Source organism: Centruroides vittatus, unplaced genomic scaffold (genome assembly GCF_030686945.1).
Source record: "Centruroides vittatus isolate TY-2023 unplaced genomic scaffold, ASM3068694v2 scaffold_861, whole genome shotgun sequence".
Taxonomy (NCBI): Eukaryota; Metazoa; Arthropoda; class Arachnida; order Scorpiones; family Buthidae; genus Centruroides; species Centruroides vittatus.
This window is the reverse complement of record NW_027122718.1, coordinates 4,118,173-4,136,914: the sequence shown is the minus strand read 5'-3', so window position 1 is coordinate 4,136,914 and position 18,742 is coordinate 4,118,173. Positions and strand designations below refer to the sequence as shown.

The following is an 18,742-nucleotide window of genomic DNA, read 5'->3' as shown; positions in this document are numbered from 1 at the left end:
AAAATTTTACTGAATAAAAAATGAAAAAACCTGCTGATGTCATAGAAAACATTCAATAGAGTTTTAAAAAATTTTACAGAAGTCAATTATGTTCTAATTTGATTGAAATTTTCATATACTGCACAAAAAAAGACCACACAAAAACAGGTTTGAGTGTAGTTATTATATACACTGTTCAGTCACATTATAATGATTACTTATGCAGTATCCAGAATATGCATCTTTTGCAGCATATTGTACTACAGCCAGGAGGGTTGCTCTGGGATGCTATAGGAGGTATTCAATAATATAGTGGAGGTTGCTAGATGTCTGTGCTCATTTTTTAATGTTAATTTAATAATTTTAAATTTAAAAAGTAATAATGTTTTTTCAATGGCATGACCATTGTTTTATCTATTATTTCAATTATATGAGAATTAATCATCAAGTTTCAATTGATGGGTGGGGGAGCCAATTAATTGATTAACAAACAGTTAATGATTTGCTAATTGTTACATCTCTGTTTTAAAATAATTTTTATCAATAATATACTTTTTAATACTGATCTAGTACTACACTATAGTAAAAACTGTATTTAAAAAATTTTGAAATTTTTTTTTAATTGAAAGATTTATATTAACTCTAAGTTTGTGTAAAGGTATTTAATAAGACATAAATATTAATTTTCAATATTTTCATAGTCTTTCTTTCTAATGTTTTTATTTTAATTAAATCTGAGTTTTTTTTGTATTAGTTCTATCTTTGAATTGGCATTCTACAAATAAATTAAACATGGACACATGCCTAAAACCAGCACAAATTAACTCAAAATAGTACTTTTTACTAACATTTTAATCTGTAACAGGCATCCTCAGGTATAATACATATAATGCAGAACTAAAATGAACAAATTCTGCATTATATATATTATATCTGAGGATGTCTGTTACAAACAGATGAAAATGTTAGTAAATGTACTATTTTAAGTTAATTTATGCTAGTTTTATGTGCGTTATGTAAGATATTCCAGTTTTGGAGCATAATTGACTGTAAATAATTCGAAACAAATACATCTTATTCAAGATCACTTTCCACTTTATTTTCTTGTTCTTAAAAATATAAATTATTTTAAAATTTATCTCTCTTATTATTATTAATAAGTACATTTTTAGGATATTTAAAAATTACCATTATTATTTCTTTGAAAATTTTTATATTCATAAAAATACAATAATTACTAATTATTGTATTTGAATATTGTATCTGTTTTAATATTATTGTAATGTTCATACAACAGCATTTTTATATAGTGGAAGTAGCAATTATTGTCTTTGTTTCATTGCCTATATTAATGAATAAAGAATATATTGTGATCAGAAAGTCATTGTGTCCTTATGTTATATTAATTTGCAATATTGATACATGACAACTTTTTGATCATCCAATATATTGTATGAGATTATTATTTTAAGTATAATAAAATAGATTTCTGAAATTTTAAAATAATTGTTTTAACTATTAAGAAAAATAATTTGGGGAAGAAACTGTCTAAATTATTAGCTAATAAGATATACAATGTACAGATATGTAGTTGATTAATAATAACAATATATTTATAAATATTGTTTATGTTTTACAGCATGATGGATTTAATTCAACAAGGTGTTCATAGTCTTATTCTTACAAGTGGAACTTTATCTCCATTAAATTCTTTTGCTGCCGAATTAGGGATTTCTTTTCCAGTAACATTAGAAAATCCTCATATTATTGATGATGATCAAGTGTTCATTGGTGTATTGAAACAAGGACCTGACGGAACTAATTTAAATTCATCATATCAAAATAGGTAACTTGAATTTAAAGTTTAGTTCCTGTATTGAATTTATTAGGTGAATCAATATTATTTTAATTTTGTATATTTGATTTAAAAATTTTAATTTTAGATCAAATGTTCAGTACATAAATTCTTTAGGAAGAACATTAATTAATTTGGGTCGTATGGTTCCGGATGGTATGCTAGTGTTTTTCCCATCATATTCTGTTTTGCGTTCTTCTGTTGCCAAATGGGAAGAATCTGGAATTTGGAATAGCTTATCTACAGTTAAAAGTATATTTATTGAACCACAGGGAAAAATTGCTTTTCAAGAAGGTATAACCCAGTATTATGAAAAAATAGAAACTGCAGATTCTTCAGGTGCAATTTTATTTGCTGTTTGTAGAGGAAAGGTAATTTTTATGCCCTTGTTCTTTGATCATTTTTATAGTGTTAACATACAAAACCTTCTATTGTTTTTATCATGACAAGTTTTTTTACCATTACCATACTCAAACATATAAGATTAAAAATAATAATAAAAGTTAATTTTTCTACATTAGCCTATTTATTTTATGCCCATTTCAGGTTAGTGAAGGGTTAGATTTTTCAGATAAAAATGCAAGAGCTGTTTTTATTACTGGTTTACCATTTCCTCCTTGTCAAGATCCACGAGTTAAATTAAAAATGTCATATTTAAATGAATTTTGTAAAGAGAAGGTAAGATAGAAATTTAAGTTTTTGATTAATTTTATAATTATTTTAAATGTCATGCGTTAATTTAAAAAAAAAAAACTTTTTTATAAGGGGTTATCAGGTAACGAATGGTATTTATTACAAGCTTCCAGAGTTGTTAATCAAGCAGTTGGAAGAGTAATCCGACATCGAAATGATTATGGAGCAATACTGTTTTGTGATAATAGGTGAATTTGGAATTTAAATTTTTATGTTGCTTATGTTTTTTCTTAAATATGTTTTTTTATGCAATAACTGTATGACAAGGACTTTATTTTTATAATTTTGTTGAATAATCAAATATTACTTTGTTAAAATTGGTCAAAGATTATGTAGAATGAGCAAGGAAACATTTCAGATAATTACTCAACTTTAGATTTGATTGTCTGTATCTAGGCAAAAAGTTATTTCTTCAGAAACAAATTATCATTATGATCCATAAAAATTTGCTCCTTGGAGAAAATCTTACCATAAAATATTCTCAGAAGCATATTGAAGATTGATAAAATATATATTAAAAGAAAAGAATAATGAAAAAAAATTGAAATTTTTTTAACATGAAAATTTCAATGTGTTTTTAAATTTACATAGTCTCAAAGACTGAAATGAACCAGCTTGTGAATATGCTTTATGCAACTCTTTGGATTAAAGATTATTATTACATATCCTGCTATTATTTTTTTTTTAAACAAATATTCTCAATTTGTATATGATAATTAATTTTCATTTATAGGTTTTCAGAAAAAAGAATATATTCTCAGTTATCAATGTGGTTACAAGGAAGAATAAAAATTTTTAATTCATTTGGTTCAGCATTGAAAGAAATGAGTGGATTTTTTCGTAAAATAGAACAAACACCTTTTGTAAGTTTAAAAAATTTTTTTTAAATAGTAAGTTAGAAGTCATTTCATTTTATATTTTCATATTTTGTAGACAAAATTACAGAATCAAACTGCAAATTTTATTTCTTCATCCAGAAAAATAGTTGTGACTCCAGTTTGTCATTCAAAATCCAAAACAATTACTGATATAAGTGATACGTAAGTGGTTTTTATCATCATTAACCTTTAATTACCTTTGTTCTTTTTTACATTTGTAGAATTTTCTTTAGAAATCTTTACTATATTTCAATTAAAATTATTTTACTATAATAGCATAAGATGAGTCTTTAATGAATTTCAGTCTTAAGTAAGTTAGGTGGATTCAACTGTATTTACATATCTTAAATCTCACAGAAATGAGAAAAAGTATTAGTTAGACAGATGTTGAGATATTACTGTTTTCTGTGTAGGAACCTCTATAAGTTTGATTGGAAGTATGATATTTTATTAATACAATAGCAAGTATAGTACATATCTGTATTAGGTATAAATAAAACATTTTTGACATACCTTAACAGAAATAGTTTGTCACTAGCTTCTGATGCCCAACTTTCTTCATCCAATAGGATGTAAGATGAACTTGTAGCCATTCAGAAGAAAGCAGCATTAATAGCAACTTTGTACTGTATTACAAGCAATGTTTCTCAACTACAATTTATGCTATCAAAATGTAGTTGCTGAGCTTTGAATTTGTAATCAACACTTCAGTCTGTAATTTGAGATAAACATAGAATATATATTGAACTTAGGCTGAAAATGCAGGGAGAAAAGTAAATTTTGAGATAAAGAAGTTTTCAAGATAACACATTTGCGATACATGTTTAACGGTATATATATTTATTATGATCAATTTTTGTATGGATTGAATTCTGCCTGGTTAATATTTCATATTGTGCCAGATCAAGTTTATGGCATAGCAGAAGGAAAAATTATATGACCTTGTTTGCATGTCATTTGTGTGTGTGTGTTTACTTTCCTGATTATGTGATATCTTTAGTATGACTGCTTTTTGTGACATGAAGTATGAATGTGTTTCTTGCTGAAAGTGTTAATTTCTGTTTTTTATTTTTGAATTTTTTTAATAAACATATTTTCACAAAATTATAAAAATAATATTTGTTTTATATTATATTTATATTATATAATAAAATCACACGCCTTACCATATTATCCACCATGACAGTACAGAACTGCAGCTCCCATGCATTTTGCAAAACCTACACATTTTGGCTCTCACTGAACTCTTGCTTGCCCATCTCTGTTATATAGTGTGTGTGTTTATTACTCATTACTGTATTATATTTGAAATTTAACTATTATACTATGCTGTTAGTGAATGCAACCAATTATTTGGTCTTGAAAATAATTTATATATACAGGGTGGGCCAGCGAAAACGAAACGGGAGAGTGTTCATGTTCGTCCAAGCAAATCGCTCGGACAGGTCGATTTTATTCTCAAGGGGACATCTTACGCAATAAAGTTTTTGCGATTCTGAATGCAACAGACAACAAAAAATTTTAAAAACTCATTTATTTTGTATTAACTAAACAAACATTTATTTCGAAAAAAATGTTTGTTTAGTTAATATTCAGATTCGCAAAAACTTTATTGCATAAGATGTCCCCTCGAGAGTAAAATCGACCTGTCCGAGCGATTTGCTTGGACGAACACGAACACTCTGCCGTTTCATTTTCGCTGGCCCACCTTGTATAAATGTGGATGTTTGCTTGTTGTTTTTAGTGTATTGTGTCAGCCTGCATAATTGCTGTCTAATGTCATTTATTTGTGTTTCTATTCTTCTCTGCCAGGCAGGCTTGTGATAGAATTGAGTTTTGTGTATATCTGTCTGCAATTGTATTTTCAATCCGTGATGTGTCACTACTGTGACTGCCCCAGCATAAACTAATGTATGAATGTCGGAAAGTGTAGAATTTAAATGAATGTTGTTTGTATGGTAGTGAGTGTTTACATAATTTAATGTTATTCCTACTATTTTTGATGTGTTGATTTTTGGTATTTGTGGTCTTTGTGTGGGATCTGTACCTGTATATTTAATGAGTGTTTCTTCAAATATAAGTAAGAGCATATTTACTAAATCTGTGTCTATGTTATCATTGGTGGTAGTTGTTGTGTGTGTGCTATAATCAGCACACACCAGGTTATGTGATCTTCATTAATGTTAAATGTCCTGTCTGCTGATGTATTTGATCAGCAACCTGTTGTTTGATAAGTTCAAGTGTTGTTTGTGGGATAAGGTTGTTGAGTATAATTGTTCTTTTTTGATCAACAACCCTTTGTTTGGTGACAATGAGGTGAGGATATTGTCATGTGAATCTATGGTGTAGTTGTTGTCTGTACACTGTCATGTTTGTTTCGAGTTTTGTGATGGTGTAGTAAGTATAGATGATAAACTCATTCATTTCTGATGTCCATTTCATCTGTTGGCATGGTTTTCCAGCCTTTATTGTCTGCCACAGAAACACCAGGGCTAGGTTGATTCCTCACTTTTGTTGAGGGCATTTCAGTAGCCATGCTTGGGCCAGCACTACTATTGTCACCGGTAACCAAGGGAGACTGTGGCCTATTTTTCGAACGTGAGTCTCTGCCTAACCCACAAGTGTGGACCTTATTAACCTGGGCAAGTGTCTGAGCCAGTATCATACTTAGATCTGGTTACTACCATGATAAATATTTCCACAGAATGTGGGTATGGTCACTCTTAGCTTCATTTCTCCCCATAGACCTTTTACTGGCATGGATGTCCCTACCAGGAGCTTGTGCTCCAGCCTGCATTGCCCTATGGATCAGTAAAATTACTGGGCTTTCATGCCATGACTAGGTGGTGATCATGGGAGAGTTGTTGTTATTATTGATGAGATTATGTCTTGTCTCTAAAATTATGTTGCTGTCCAATGGCTGCACACCTTAGAGGTATGAAGGAGTACATGTCAGGAGTTGCAATTTGGCACAGAGTATTTGGTGCCCAAATCATGCTCACATTAAATAAACCAGACTTATAGATAGTCAGGGGACCAAGAACTGGGTCAAAAGAAAATATGAAAAAATGGCTTTGCCATTTTACTTGTTGTTATTATTTACATGATTCAAAATTGTATCATATCATCATTATTATAATGACAGAATATAAACTTTACATATTAAATGCATTGTTTTTTAATAAATATTTATTTTTTTAATAGCTCAAACAATTATAATATTATTCAAGGTTATCTTCCAGATGATGACACTAAAGAAAGTAAGTTATCAGTTTTATGTTTGAATTCATATATACATATAAATAAATAAACATACATACATATATAATTATATATATGTGTGTATGTATGTATGTGTGTGTGTGTGTGTGTGTGTGTATATAATATAATAGCTAAAATTTTAGCTAATGTTATATTTTCACATATACAATTGATGTGTAGTAATTTCAAATTTATTATATAAATTGATTTTATTATATTATGATTGTCTAACTTCTCCATATAAATTGTTATAAATCAAATTAACAGATTATAAAAAATTGTTTGATTAAAATGAAATTAATTAAATAATTCATGCAGGTTACATATTGATAGATGACATGATTTTTGATGATATAATTTTCTTTTTAAATTTTTTCCTAATCTGTCAGACTTATATTTAGTATTTAAGGTAATCAATATGTAAATATCTGATAACAGATTTACTAAGTTTTTGAGATTACATGAGATTAATAAGCAACAGTTTATGGGCAACTTTCTCAATGCAAAAACTCTGTCTATAGCATGGAAGTATATTTTATCCGTACTCTGGATTATTATTAAATTTCTTGTAAGATGATGATAGTAGTAGTAGTTATATATATCATATAGTAATAATTAATTAAAAAAACACTACAAATTTGTAATAATGAACATAAAACAAAATTTTCAGTGTGGTGTGTTGTAATTCACTGCAAATTCATATTAACAATGCTGAAAATAAATTTACAACTTTATTTTGTATAACTTTCATCAAAATGCTTTAAAATATAATACAAACAAGCTAACTTCTTAAACAATTTTCTCACAGAGTATAATTTTGATTTATTTATAAATCCTATTATTTATTTATTTCAAAAATTTCTTTTAAGATATAAATAATACAGACCAATTGATATAGAAATAGATTAATTTCTAAAATTATTAAAATCAATAATTACTAAAGGCAAATAACTTGCATTATATTATCAAATTTATGTAATAATTAATTTATGTATACAGAGAAATAACCTGATGGAAAAAATTCTACAGTTTTATTTATTGTTTGGTTTAAAGCATATATAATATAAACATCAAAATATTATTATGTTTATATTATATATGCTTTAAACTTACTTATAGAGTTACTGACAATCATTAGTATAATTTAAAGACCTATGGATGTTATGTTGCTGCTGTTGTCAGAATAGTGAAGCGTAATATGTATAATTATGTATAGATTGAAATTACTTGTCTTGGCATTGAGCTTTAAATGGTATAAACTGGTAAGGTACAGTACCTAAGATACCTATATCAAAAGATGGCTTTACATATCAAACTTTAATAATAATATTAAAGCAAAACTGTCTTGTTGATCTAAATTTTCTAAAATTAGAACATATACAGAATATATAAATTAAAGATATGTTTGAAAGTTATCAATGAAATTGCATCTTTGGCAAAAAAGAATAAATTGGATAAATAACTTAGTATCAAGATTTGTTGATTTTTCTGAACATGTCTTTTAATAAAAAAAGAAAAACACTGTTCTCTTTAAAGTTATCAATGAATTTTATACTGCATGTAATGGAATGCTTTATAATAAATTTTATAATAAAGTTTTGATAATCATAGATAGTAGCTTTTCCTCTCTTTATTAGAAAATGTTATTCATTACATTATATGTTTCTCTTCCAATTTTATTGAAGGTGGTGGTAATAATTTCATTGAAAGTACAGTCAAACCTGTTTTTATGCGGTCTTTTTATGTGCAATTTTTTATTTGTGCGGTATAGTTGGCGACTAGTCTCGTGCGATTTTTTCATGTCTCACGTTGACTTATTATAGCTAAATAAACTTATTACAGCATAAATGAACTTATTATAGTAATATTATTGCATGAATATGCGAAAAATGAAATAATTTATTTTTTAAGTCAACAAAACACCACCTGGACAAAAATATGTAAAACAGACGATAGACAAGACAATGCAGTCAAGTGCTGACATCTGTTGTCAATAAATTCTATTTCGTACGGTTTTGAGTTATTTTCTATGTCAGACTTTTTTATGCGGTCCCTATTGACCGCATAAAAACAGGTTTGACTGTATTTGCAAATAGGCCTTAAAACATTACATTAAACTTTGGAAAATAACTTTGTGTATTTTAAATTTATTAGTTTTTTTTAAATCTTACCTGCTCAGTTTACAGGTTCCAAGTTTTCTGAATGTTTTTTCTACATGTATGTATTTCCTACATATGGGGAAATAGGTTTTTGTGTGCTTACTATTAAAGGCATAACATGCATTATGTTAGTTTTATTTTGTATTAGACTCAATGAATGATATAATCACAAATATGTGATGTAACACTTGTGATTATATATGGGATTTTTCATTAAAAAGGACTAAATCCCAAACTCTTTCACTATGCATTATGCTTTTCCTTCATTAAATCTAAATGGATCTATTTCTTACATTTTCAATTCAATTAGTAAAATGCTTAAGATACAATACAAAAGTAACATATCGTTTTTTTCCTGGCAGGAAAGACTATGTATATAGTGTGTAACAATATCAAAAGAATGTCTAAGGCTTTTTACTGGTAACTTGACTTCTATCCAGTAATAGATTTTTGAGATGAGGATGACCTTGATAGGAATGTGAAACAATATTGTATTATTAAATTTCTGAATAGTGAGAACATTGTGCCAATATAGATCTCACCAGAATTTACAAAAATTTTAGTACTGTTTCATACATACTGGATAAGACAGTCCAGTGTCAGATATCTGATTATGAAGCGTACAGGATTTTATGGGAGAATTCCACATGTTTGTCAAGCAGTGAGATACTGGGATACCCAGCTGAAAATAATCACACAAAATCTCAGCATTGTCCATTATTGAATTTCAAATAGCTGGTGCTAAACATACTAATGTGTGCAGAATTGTGAGTTTTCATACAATCCATCCAATAGTTATATGGCAACGGCAAAGCATACTATGTACAGTACAACTCTGCTCCATAGCAGTATAACAAGCACAATATGAACTCAATGTTTAAACTGGCTGCTAGTCGAAAATGTATGAAAGTAAAAGATCACCAGGATACCCGGCATTAGGTAATCTGACATGAGATAATGTGAAATTAGGCTTATAGAAACAATATATTGAAGAAGGAAAGTGAAGCCAAAGTAGTACCCTTGCCAAATGATGGAAAATAAAGAAGAGAAAATAGAACAGTCCTGACAGCTTCATTGAACTTCTATTTTTTTCACCTGATACAAGATGGACTTCAAGAGCAACATTTCTGGAATGTGAAGTGAAATTTGTTAAGAAGTGCTCAATCAGACTGATAGTAGCTTTTACAAGATTAAGGTTTACAGTAGTTGTTCCTAAAGTGGTGCCACTGACCCCTGTGGGTGGTGAGTAAATCTAGGAGGGCAAAAAGAAGCAAGTGTGAGACAGGCATTGGAGGCAAGGTACTGAACAGTGACCATAGGCCAAGGTTGAAGTTACTGACAGACTTCTTACATGTTTTAATAAATGAAAGGGAGAAGAAACATTGTTTTTAATGGTTTCCGGATGTGCAGAACAATGTATAGTAAGGATACAAAGTGTGAAGTTCGTAGAAAAGTTTTCTAAGAATATTTCCAAGCTTTTCTTTCACAAATAAAAATGGGTTAGGGGTGTTGGGGTACAGTTGGGGGGCAGTGGATGCAAGTTTATGGAACCAAAATAAGTACTTTATTTTATAAAGAATTAATCTTAAAAAAGTCCATTTCTTAAAAATTACTCATAATTTATAAATTTAATTTTTATCAATTAGAATTATCTGAAAGTTCTAAACACAGTAATAGTATATTTGATGCTCTTGAAAATATGGCTCCTTCAGCATCATCAAACTTTGAAGATAATTTAGAAGTAAAATCTAAAAAAGATAATTCAGTAAGTAATAAATTTGAATATTTACTAATTTATAGATTTATTTGGAAAAATATATATATATAAAAAAGGCAATTTTCATATTATATATGTTTATCAGGAATTGAAATGTGATGATATACCAAAAACATCTGTTAAAAGACGGAAGATAAATGTTGGTTTGCATGATATTAACGGTAAAACCGAAAGTGCAATAGATAAAAGGGAGGATTCTACATTGCGAGAAAAATGGAAAAATCGTCTGCAAGAAGTATATCAAACTCTTATTATATTAATAATAATACTTAACCTAAATAGTTTATTAATAATATATGTCTATTAACTATTATTAATGAACTTCATAATTAGTTCTTAAAGATTTATTAACAATTTAACAGTAAAAATAAATTTAGTTAACAAAATTGCTAATAAACATAGTAATTTACATGAATTAGTACAATGATATAAACAAGTAAATTAATATTCTTTGTACTATGCCCTACCAAAATTTACAAATTCTATTTGAAGATAATTTATCATAAATGCCATCATTATCTGATTAGAGACTATGAAAAGTGAAAAAAAAAATGTTAGTACTGTGCAAGATACAGATGAATTAGGAGATAAATCTTTTTATAGCAAAGGATGAAAAAGAATATGTCCAGGAATATGTTTCTGAATTTGTTAGTTTTGTAACAAGCAACTCTAATGATCAAGTTCCATCAAGAAAAAGGAAGGCAGTTAATGTTGGTACTTATTATAAGTTACTAGTAAACTAAATCAAGTAATTTATGATGAATTAAAAAGGGAAATTAAAATAAATAAGCAAGCTAAAATTAACAGATAAAAATACTCAATTTTAAAATTAATTTGTACTAATTTCTATAGGCAAGTTTTGAGTATTATGTTAAAAATTCACAAGTCTGATGAAAATATAAGATCAATAGAATTTAAAAAAAGAAAAAGAATTTTATGTAACTTGGAGGTCTTCCTAGTCGATTAAACCAGTACAATAATTCAACTTATTCAATACTAAATTCTGTTGATTTGATAGATATGCAAAAACAATTAAGATTCAAAATTTGTAAAGATTAATTAGTTTACATATAAAAATATATCCTTCAGTTTAATACAACAGAAATATGTATCCAGGAATTTCATAGAAGTTAACTCAGTTAGGTATATTAGAATGCTTATTAGATTTGATCTAATTTTTACATAATTATATTAAAATAATTACTATAATAATAGTTTTTTACTCAAATTGATAATTATTGCATCCATACTAATTCTATCTCCAAAAATTGCAGAACTTATAAAGACAGACAATGAAATTAATGATTAGAAAGACACTGTATTATATTTTATTTTGTTAATTGCTTCTTGTCTTCATTGTATAAGTATTCTAAAAAATGTCCATGATAACCTTACTTTATTTAAGGACTTGTTACATCAAGAAGGAGGAGTGCACAAAAAATAGAAGACGACAATCGTTCGTCAGATATTTATTGTAATGGAAATCTGTATTTAAAATTTGAAGTTAAGACTATTTACAAACTGTCCCTTTAACACCATCACAGAAGTAACAGTTACATTAGATTGAAGAAAAAATTTCATTAAAAGACAAATAACAATTAGGAAAAAATTCACAAAGTTAAAAATGATATCAAACGTTAGCCTTTCATTTGAGGATCTGACACTTTTACATCAAAGACTTGATATGGTGAGAAGATTCTCTGGTTTTTAGTCAATTTATAATTGCTAGATGTCCACATTTCAGACTTATCATTAGCATCTACTTAAATATTTGAACATTGAATGCTAACTTATTTTTTGTTACAAAATTAATTTCTTTTCATTAATAATAATAGCAAATGCACTATTTCATTCTATCTCAGTTGGACTCTTATCTGCATATAAGTAACTATAATCATTGTCATAAGAATAACTAGTTTACACTCACCATACAACTTCCAGCACATTGAGTAATCAATCACAAACATTTTTGGTTTCGTATAGAAGCTTTCTTCAAATGAAATAACAAAAGTTATAGTTCTACTTAGTTTCCTTATGTTCTTAGCTCAGTTGAATTGTAACTTGTTATTTCACCTGAAGAGGGCCTCCGAATGATGCCAAAAACATTTGTGATTGAATATTCAATGTGCTGCAAGTTGTATGGTAAACCTAAGCTAGTTGTTATACATTGTCATAAGTCTGAAAATGCTTAAAGCTGTTTATATATTTACAATATAATTAAAATCTTGAAAGAACAATGCTTGAAGTAAAAGCATTTTTCAGAATCCACAATGTTGTCAAATGGGTGGAACTAAAATTTTTATTTTACATAAGAGTTTCAAAGAATTATAAAATGTATTCAATTTAGCCCGAGGTAAATTCATTACACATTTAAAAGACTGCAATTATTTATTTGTTTTTATAATTTTCATATTCCTTGTTAAAACTCACAGAAAATAAATATCTTAAAAAATGATGAATAAAATTAATGATAAATAGAATGAGCAGTTATTTATTTTGACATGGTCACAATGCACTTAAATTTAGTAGTGCCTTGCCCCTGTACTTTACCCATCATACTTTTCTTGTTAACAATAAAGTAATGACGGTTATGTATCTAACCGTGTTCTTATCTGATATTTTTCAATGCCATTTAATATCTGAACATAAAAAAAGAGAACATTTTTATTACTGAAAGTATTCATTATTCTATCTTATAAAAACTCTTGAAATAAGAGAAAATTTGAAAAAGCAACACTATCAATCTTGTTGGTATCATTCTTTGAAGACTTTCCTATACATGACTGATTGATTCTCATATTAGAAATATATTTAATTTTAGCAATTAATTACATAAACCAATCAGATTATCACATTTACAGCCTTCTAAATGAATTTTTAAATATTTTATCATTGCTCTTTTCTTTTTGTGTGTTGTTTTGTGTCTGTATGAATTATATAACAAGGAATGATCTACCCTTCCTGCATGAAATATTTTTTTAACATTTATATAAATAAATATTTGATAGATATTTAAACTTTTTGTAATTCTATATATTCTATTCGTGATTTAACAAAAATTTCATAAATATTTGAATTCAGCATGTACGAGTAATATATTTGTTTAAGGCAGTGTTACTCGTCGAGTTCATAAGCAAAAATTAAACCAAAAGTATTTATTGCTATTCAATTAAAGGTTCCTTGTTTAAAAGTTTTTTTTTCAAATACAAGAAAAATATACATTTCAAATAATTTTTGCATTCATAAAAATTATTTACAATGTTTTTAGTAATTATTCTGATATAATTTATGTACAGGTGAAGAGAATATTAAATTTCACAAACAGTTACACCAAGTTCTGCCAAGTTGTGAAAGAATACAAGAACGATAAAAATATCAATAATTTTGCCAAAGAAATTTCAATCCTTTTCACCAACGTTCCAGAAAGAGAAAATTTATTAAACAGTAAGAAAAAAATTTTTCTTTTTAATTTTGAATGGTGGTCAATTAAAATTTCTTACAATTTTCAGTTGTAACTCCATTGGTTTCGTGTGCACAGAGAAGTGATTTTATAAATTTATGCAAAAGTAATTTTAAAATTGGTAAATATCAGAATAATCTATAAACATTATTTTGTTATAAATATATAAACTTAAATTCATATACTGTGTATGGTTTGTATTTAGAGAGAAATGACAGTGATATGTCTGTCGAAAATGATAGTTTATTACAGGTTAGTAATAAAAACGCCACGAAGAAGTTTTGTGGGCAGGGTAATTATTGAATCTTAAAATTTCTATTTTAGAACTTCAATTACAAATTAAAATTTTTTTTTCGTATTTTAACAGCCTACACATGCGCCTATTGTGAAAATATAGCGACTGTTCCTATGATGGCCTTCTGCGGCCATGTTTGCTGTTTTTTATGTTGGAAAAATATTCGAAAGGTACGTTCATTGACGATAACGTATTTATTAATAATAATAAAAAAGTAAAATCCTTATTAAATTATTTATTTATTTATAGAAAATTCGATTTTGCCCCATCTGCAAGTGTACAAAAATTAAAAATCGTGACTTGAGACAATTGTATTTTAAATCGTGCGTAAGCCATTCTGTATATTATTAATTTAATAAAATAATTATTTTTTTAATTTAAATATTTCTTCGTCTTTTTAAATTTGTAAGTGTACAAGAATTTTAAAATGATATTTTAGTTTGTAAGGCAGGAGATAATAATAATAATTTATTTTTCTTGAAAGTAATATTTTCAACCGATAGGTGACACCACATAAATAAATTTATTCAGTTATGAATTTTTAATAATATATAATTGTTATAAAAATACTTGAAAAAATAACAACAGCTTATATATACGTTACGTAATAAATTAATGTATAGTTACGTATAAATTTTAAAAAATTATATGGCGCCATCTGTCGTTCTTTCTTTCAATTATCGATTATTATATATTTTTTTCTGTTTATAAATTTTTAATGGTCATATTAAACAATTTATAATTCAAGTAACGTATCTTTAAATTAAAATCCATCAAATAGTAGCCAAAATTGGACAAAAAAGAAATCGAAAAACGTGTGCCATTAGAATTATATAATAATTTGTATAACTCGTCCTAAGACTCAAATTATTAAAATTAATATTTTAAATTTCATTTTTGTGTAAATTTATTCGAATCTAATCCGTTTTTTTTATTAAAGAATTTGTAAATCTTCCAACGGCGATACAAATTCAAATTACCCAATAGCGTGAGAGTACAGTATATACCAGTTTATTCAAAAATAAATCATCCAATCGCTAGAATTTATACGCTTATATTATTCAATAGAATCAAACAACTAGATTTTTAAAGTTTTCAATTTATGAACAAAGGAAGGTAAGCCGGAAATGTTTATAAAATACGGTAAAGTCGAAATCTGTAAGGGTAATAGGGAAGAAGAGGATGATTTTTTTTTCTCCTTCTCTCTCTTTATAGAAAAAGAAATCCGCTCGAATTAGCATGATAAGAGATAGCGAAAGCGTCGCACCTAGAAGAAACAGTGACAAATGGAGAGGCTTAAGATGTGCTGGCTGGGTGGGAATTGGTGCGGACTCCGAGTAATAGTTCCATCTGGCACGAGTTAAGACAGCAATAAATCAAAGGAGGAGATTTAATGATTCTTCCATGCTCTGATGTAACGAACCGTACTCCCTCTACTGGCGAAAAACGGCGTCATTTTATTTTTCATCTCTCTCTCTCTCTCTCCCCCCCTCTCTCGTTCTCTCTCCCTTTACTTATTTTCTATTACGTTCTTCTCTAAGTAGTTTCTATTTCGAGTAAGAGAAAATAAAAAATAGGATGAAAAAGAGATAGCTTAAACAAGAAATAGATTCAAGTGACAAATGATGTTTTCTCCCATTGGCGAATTTCGTTGAGTTGTCATGATCTGATTGGTCGGAATTAGTGAAGTGATGGATGGCGATAAATAGCTTCTAACCAATTAGAGGACGGTCGGGGAAAACACTTATTCGCTGTTTTTTTTCTTCTTCTTTATAGCGTTTCGAAGCTTTTTTTTAAGTTTATTTTTTTTAAATGAGTTTTTACCGATAAACTTCCGACAAACTTTTGTTTGTGTTTGATGATATATGCGGATCTGGTTTTTCGCTCTCCTGGCCAAATGCGATAATTAAAATTTTTAATGCGATTGTCAAGAAAAATAATGAGATTGCTCTTGCGGGAAATTTTTTACTAATTAAAATATTGCGGATGCTTACATATCTTCTTTTAATTTATTTTTTAATTTTCTAACAAATTTTCCATCCGATAAGGCAGTTTCGAAAGTCGGTAGGGATTTAAACCCTGCGGACCGAAGAATTTTTTTTTCGGGAGTTAAAAATTTAAATAAAAAAAAGCCAATATTTCCCGTTATTCAACAGTCGATATAACGCGAGAAATGTCTTTAGATTTTTCCTTTAAGTCGGCGGTGAAAGAAAAGCGCCATTCATCATCGTCCCTCCTTATGAAAATTTACTTTCGTACGGGTTTTAAATATCCGTTCGAATTAATAAGAATGATATTATACAAAAGCCACTCGTAAAAATAGTGTAGCGTGTGTTTCGGATTAAAAAAGAAATTCCATATCTGCGATTCTGACACCGAAATCAATTATTTCAACCAAACCAATTGGACAGTGATCACAGGGTGTCTGACTGTAATCAGATTGTGGAGGTCGAGAGTGGGAGTTTTTAAGGACCGCCCCACATTTGTCACGCTAGCGGATAATCAGGGAAAGTTGGGTAACTGGGTAGAAAATTAACCAATATTTACAGTGGCTAAGATTACTTTTTACTGATTTATTAAACCGTTATAATAATATTACGCTTTATTTATAGCGCTATAAATAGGATTTAATATAAGATTTTCGCAGGAATTTAAAAATAAAAGTTTGATTAAATGGTGTAAAAAATCGATGGAAGTGTTTAATGCAATTGGGACGAAACCCAATCGGAAACGCCGTTGCGCTTATTTTTCGACGTAGAAAATCGCCAGTTAAGCATTGTTTTCCCATTGTTATAGCTTCTCGGGGACCGAGCGAATTTGAATTAGGGAGCCCCGTGTACAGTGTTGGCAGACATTTTTCTTTAGGGGGAATTCCCAGTTTCCTCGTTCGTTTTTTAACGCCGCCACTGGAGGGTTTTACGCCAATGTAGGGTCTTCGGATATGGCACCAAATTTAAATTTCGATATTCTTACTACAGTAATGAGTTGGTAAAAGATTGGTTTGAGGCCACCTGTTAGTGAGACCACCGGCGATTGCCCCCCTTTTTTTTGTCCATAGGATAATGCGCCACTGTTGTTTTCTACGTATCTGTAATTGTTTCGGGAATATTGTATTTCGATAAAAGTAGTTTTGATGCCAAAATAGGTTAATGACGAATGTTATTGGGCGTCTCACGTCCCATTAAAGCAGCCGTTTCTGTACTTTTCCGATGATAAAATAATTCTCGGTCGTGGTGATTGCAGGCGAGATGTTGGACTGACAAGATGGTTGTTGTAGACCCGCTCCCTTGTGAACTCTCTCGTCTTTTCCTGGATGACAGTAACGAAATAAAGAGTCGAAATGAATGTCTAATGAGTGTTACGATGATGTAATTATTTGATTTGTCCTTCGCTTCAGCCTATTTAGGAAAGTATGTGCATCTGCCATCTCCCGCTTAACTTCTAGTCGATAAAAGAGCTACTTATAATTAAAATGTAAACATTTTAAGAAAATAATTTTAATATATTTTTACACGGTTAAATATTATAAACCTTACAAAAAAAAGAAAAAATCCTTTTAAAACAGAGATTATTTAAACAGTACTTATTATATTTGGAGTTTAATATTGTTTTTACACAAAAACATCGGTCTGCCTCAGAAACGATAATCGCGTTAAGCAATTTCAAAATTTTCAAGTTTTCCATAAATTCGAGTTCGAACATTTTAAAAATTCGAGTTGATAGTAATTTACGTCGGGTCTTTATGATAGAAAATCCCATAACTCCGAAACTAAAACCAACAGCTTTACAACCTGCTTGTCACATAGAACGATCACAGGAGTAATAGAAGCTTATCGTCCTGCAGCTGTATGTCATTATTCGCATGGCGTTAATAGGTCGTCAGCTAATATAACTCATCTGTTCCCATAGGATGAGTAATAGGGTCATCGCCAACTATCCAATGACTCTCCGACCGACTATGAATGTCAGTCGCACTAGTGAAAATCATTGCTTACATCCTTCACCTCTTCTGTATCCAGATCCTGGATCTCTTACTAATCCAGTTGTTGAACAACACCGAACGGATCATTAAGTTTCGATTCCTACTAGAAAAACTCCTTCCCTTTTACTATAGGCGATTTTATAGTTACTTTAAGCTTAAAGATTTTTTTTTTTTTTAACCGGTATAACCGGACGTTTTATTAAATAATTTTTACACTTTTCTATATTGTTTTATATCGATGCCAGTTTTTTTTAAAATTTCATTTTTATTTTATTTCGCTACTCTAATTAAAAATGGATGCTTTCGCCAGTTAATATTTATTCGGAGGAGGCTAATAAATGAGCTTTACCCAATCAGACTTTAAGCTTTACGACGGAGCGGCGCTAATCAAAAAATTGTCTAC

The 18,742-nt window shown here is 28.7% G+C and overlaps 1 protein-coding gene across 1 annotated transcript in view; it reads left to right on the top strand.

Annotated features, from left to right (window-relative positions):
- The window catches only part of LOC136990054 (regulator of telomere elongation helicase 1 homolog), a 56,028-nt gene extending 41,338 nt beyond the window's left edge, over positions 1 to 14,690 (top strand). The window contains exons 9-22 of the mRNA XM_067288395.1: positions 1,619 to 1,825; positions 1,923 to 2,205; positions 2,381 to 2,512; positions 2,600 to 2,715; positions 3,261 to 3,390; positions 3,461 to 3,567; positions 6,610 to 6,665; positions 10,472 to 10,590; positions 10,688 to 10,837; positions 13,899 to 14,046; positions 14,112 to 14,183; positions 14,268 to 14,314; positions 14,430 to 14,527; positions 14,607 to 14,690. Coding sequence (XP_067144496.1) covers positions 1,619 to 1,825; positions 1,923 to 2,205; positions 2,381 to 2,512; positions 2,600 to 2,715; positions 3,261 to 3,390; positions 3,461 to 3,567; positions 6,610 to 6,665; positions 10,472 to 10,590; positions 10,688 to 10,837; positions 13,899 to 14,046; positions 14,112 to 14,183; positions 14,268 to 14,314; positions 14,430 to 14,459 — 1,597 coding nt within the window. The 3' untranslated portion in view covers positions 14,460 to 14,527; positions 14,607 to 14,690. The remainder of the gene's footprint in view (positions 1 to 1,618; positions 1,826 to 1,922; positions 2,206 to 2,380; positions 2,513 to 2,599; positions 2,716 to 3,260; positions 3,391 to 3,460; positions 3,568 to 6,609; positions 6,666 to 10,471; positions 10,591 to 10,687; positions 10,838 to 13,898; positions 14,047 to 14,111; positions 14,184 to 14,267; positions 14,315 to 14,429; positions 14,528 to 14,606) is intronic.
- The last annotated feature ends 4,052 nt before the right edge of the window (positions 14,691 to 18,742 follow it).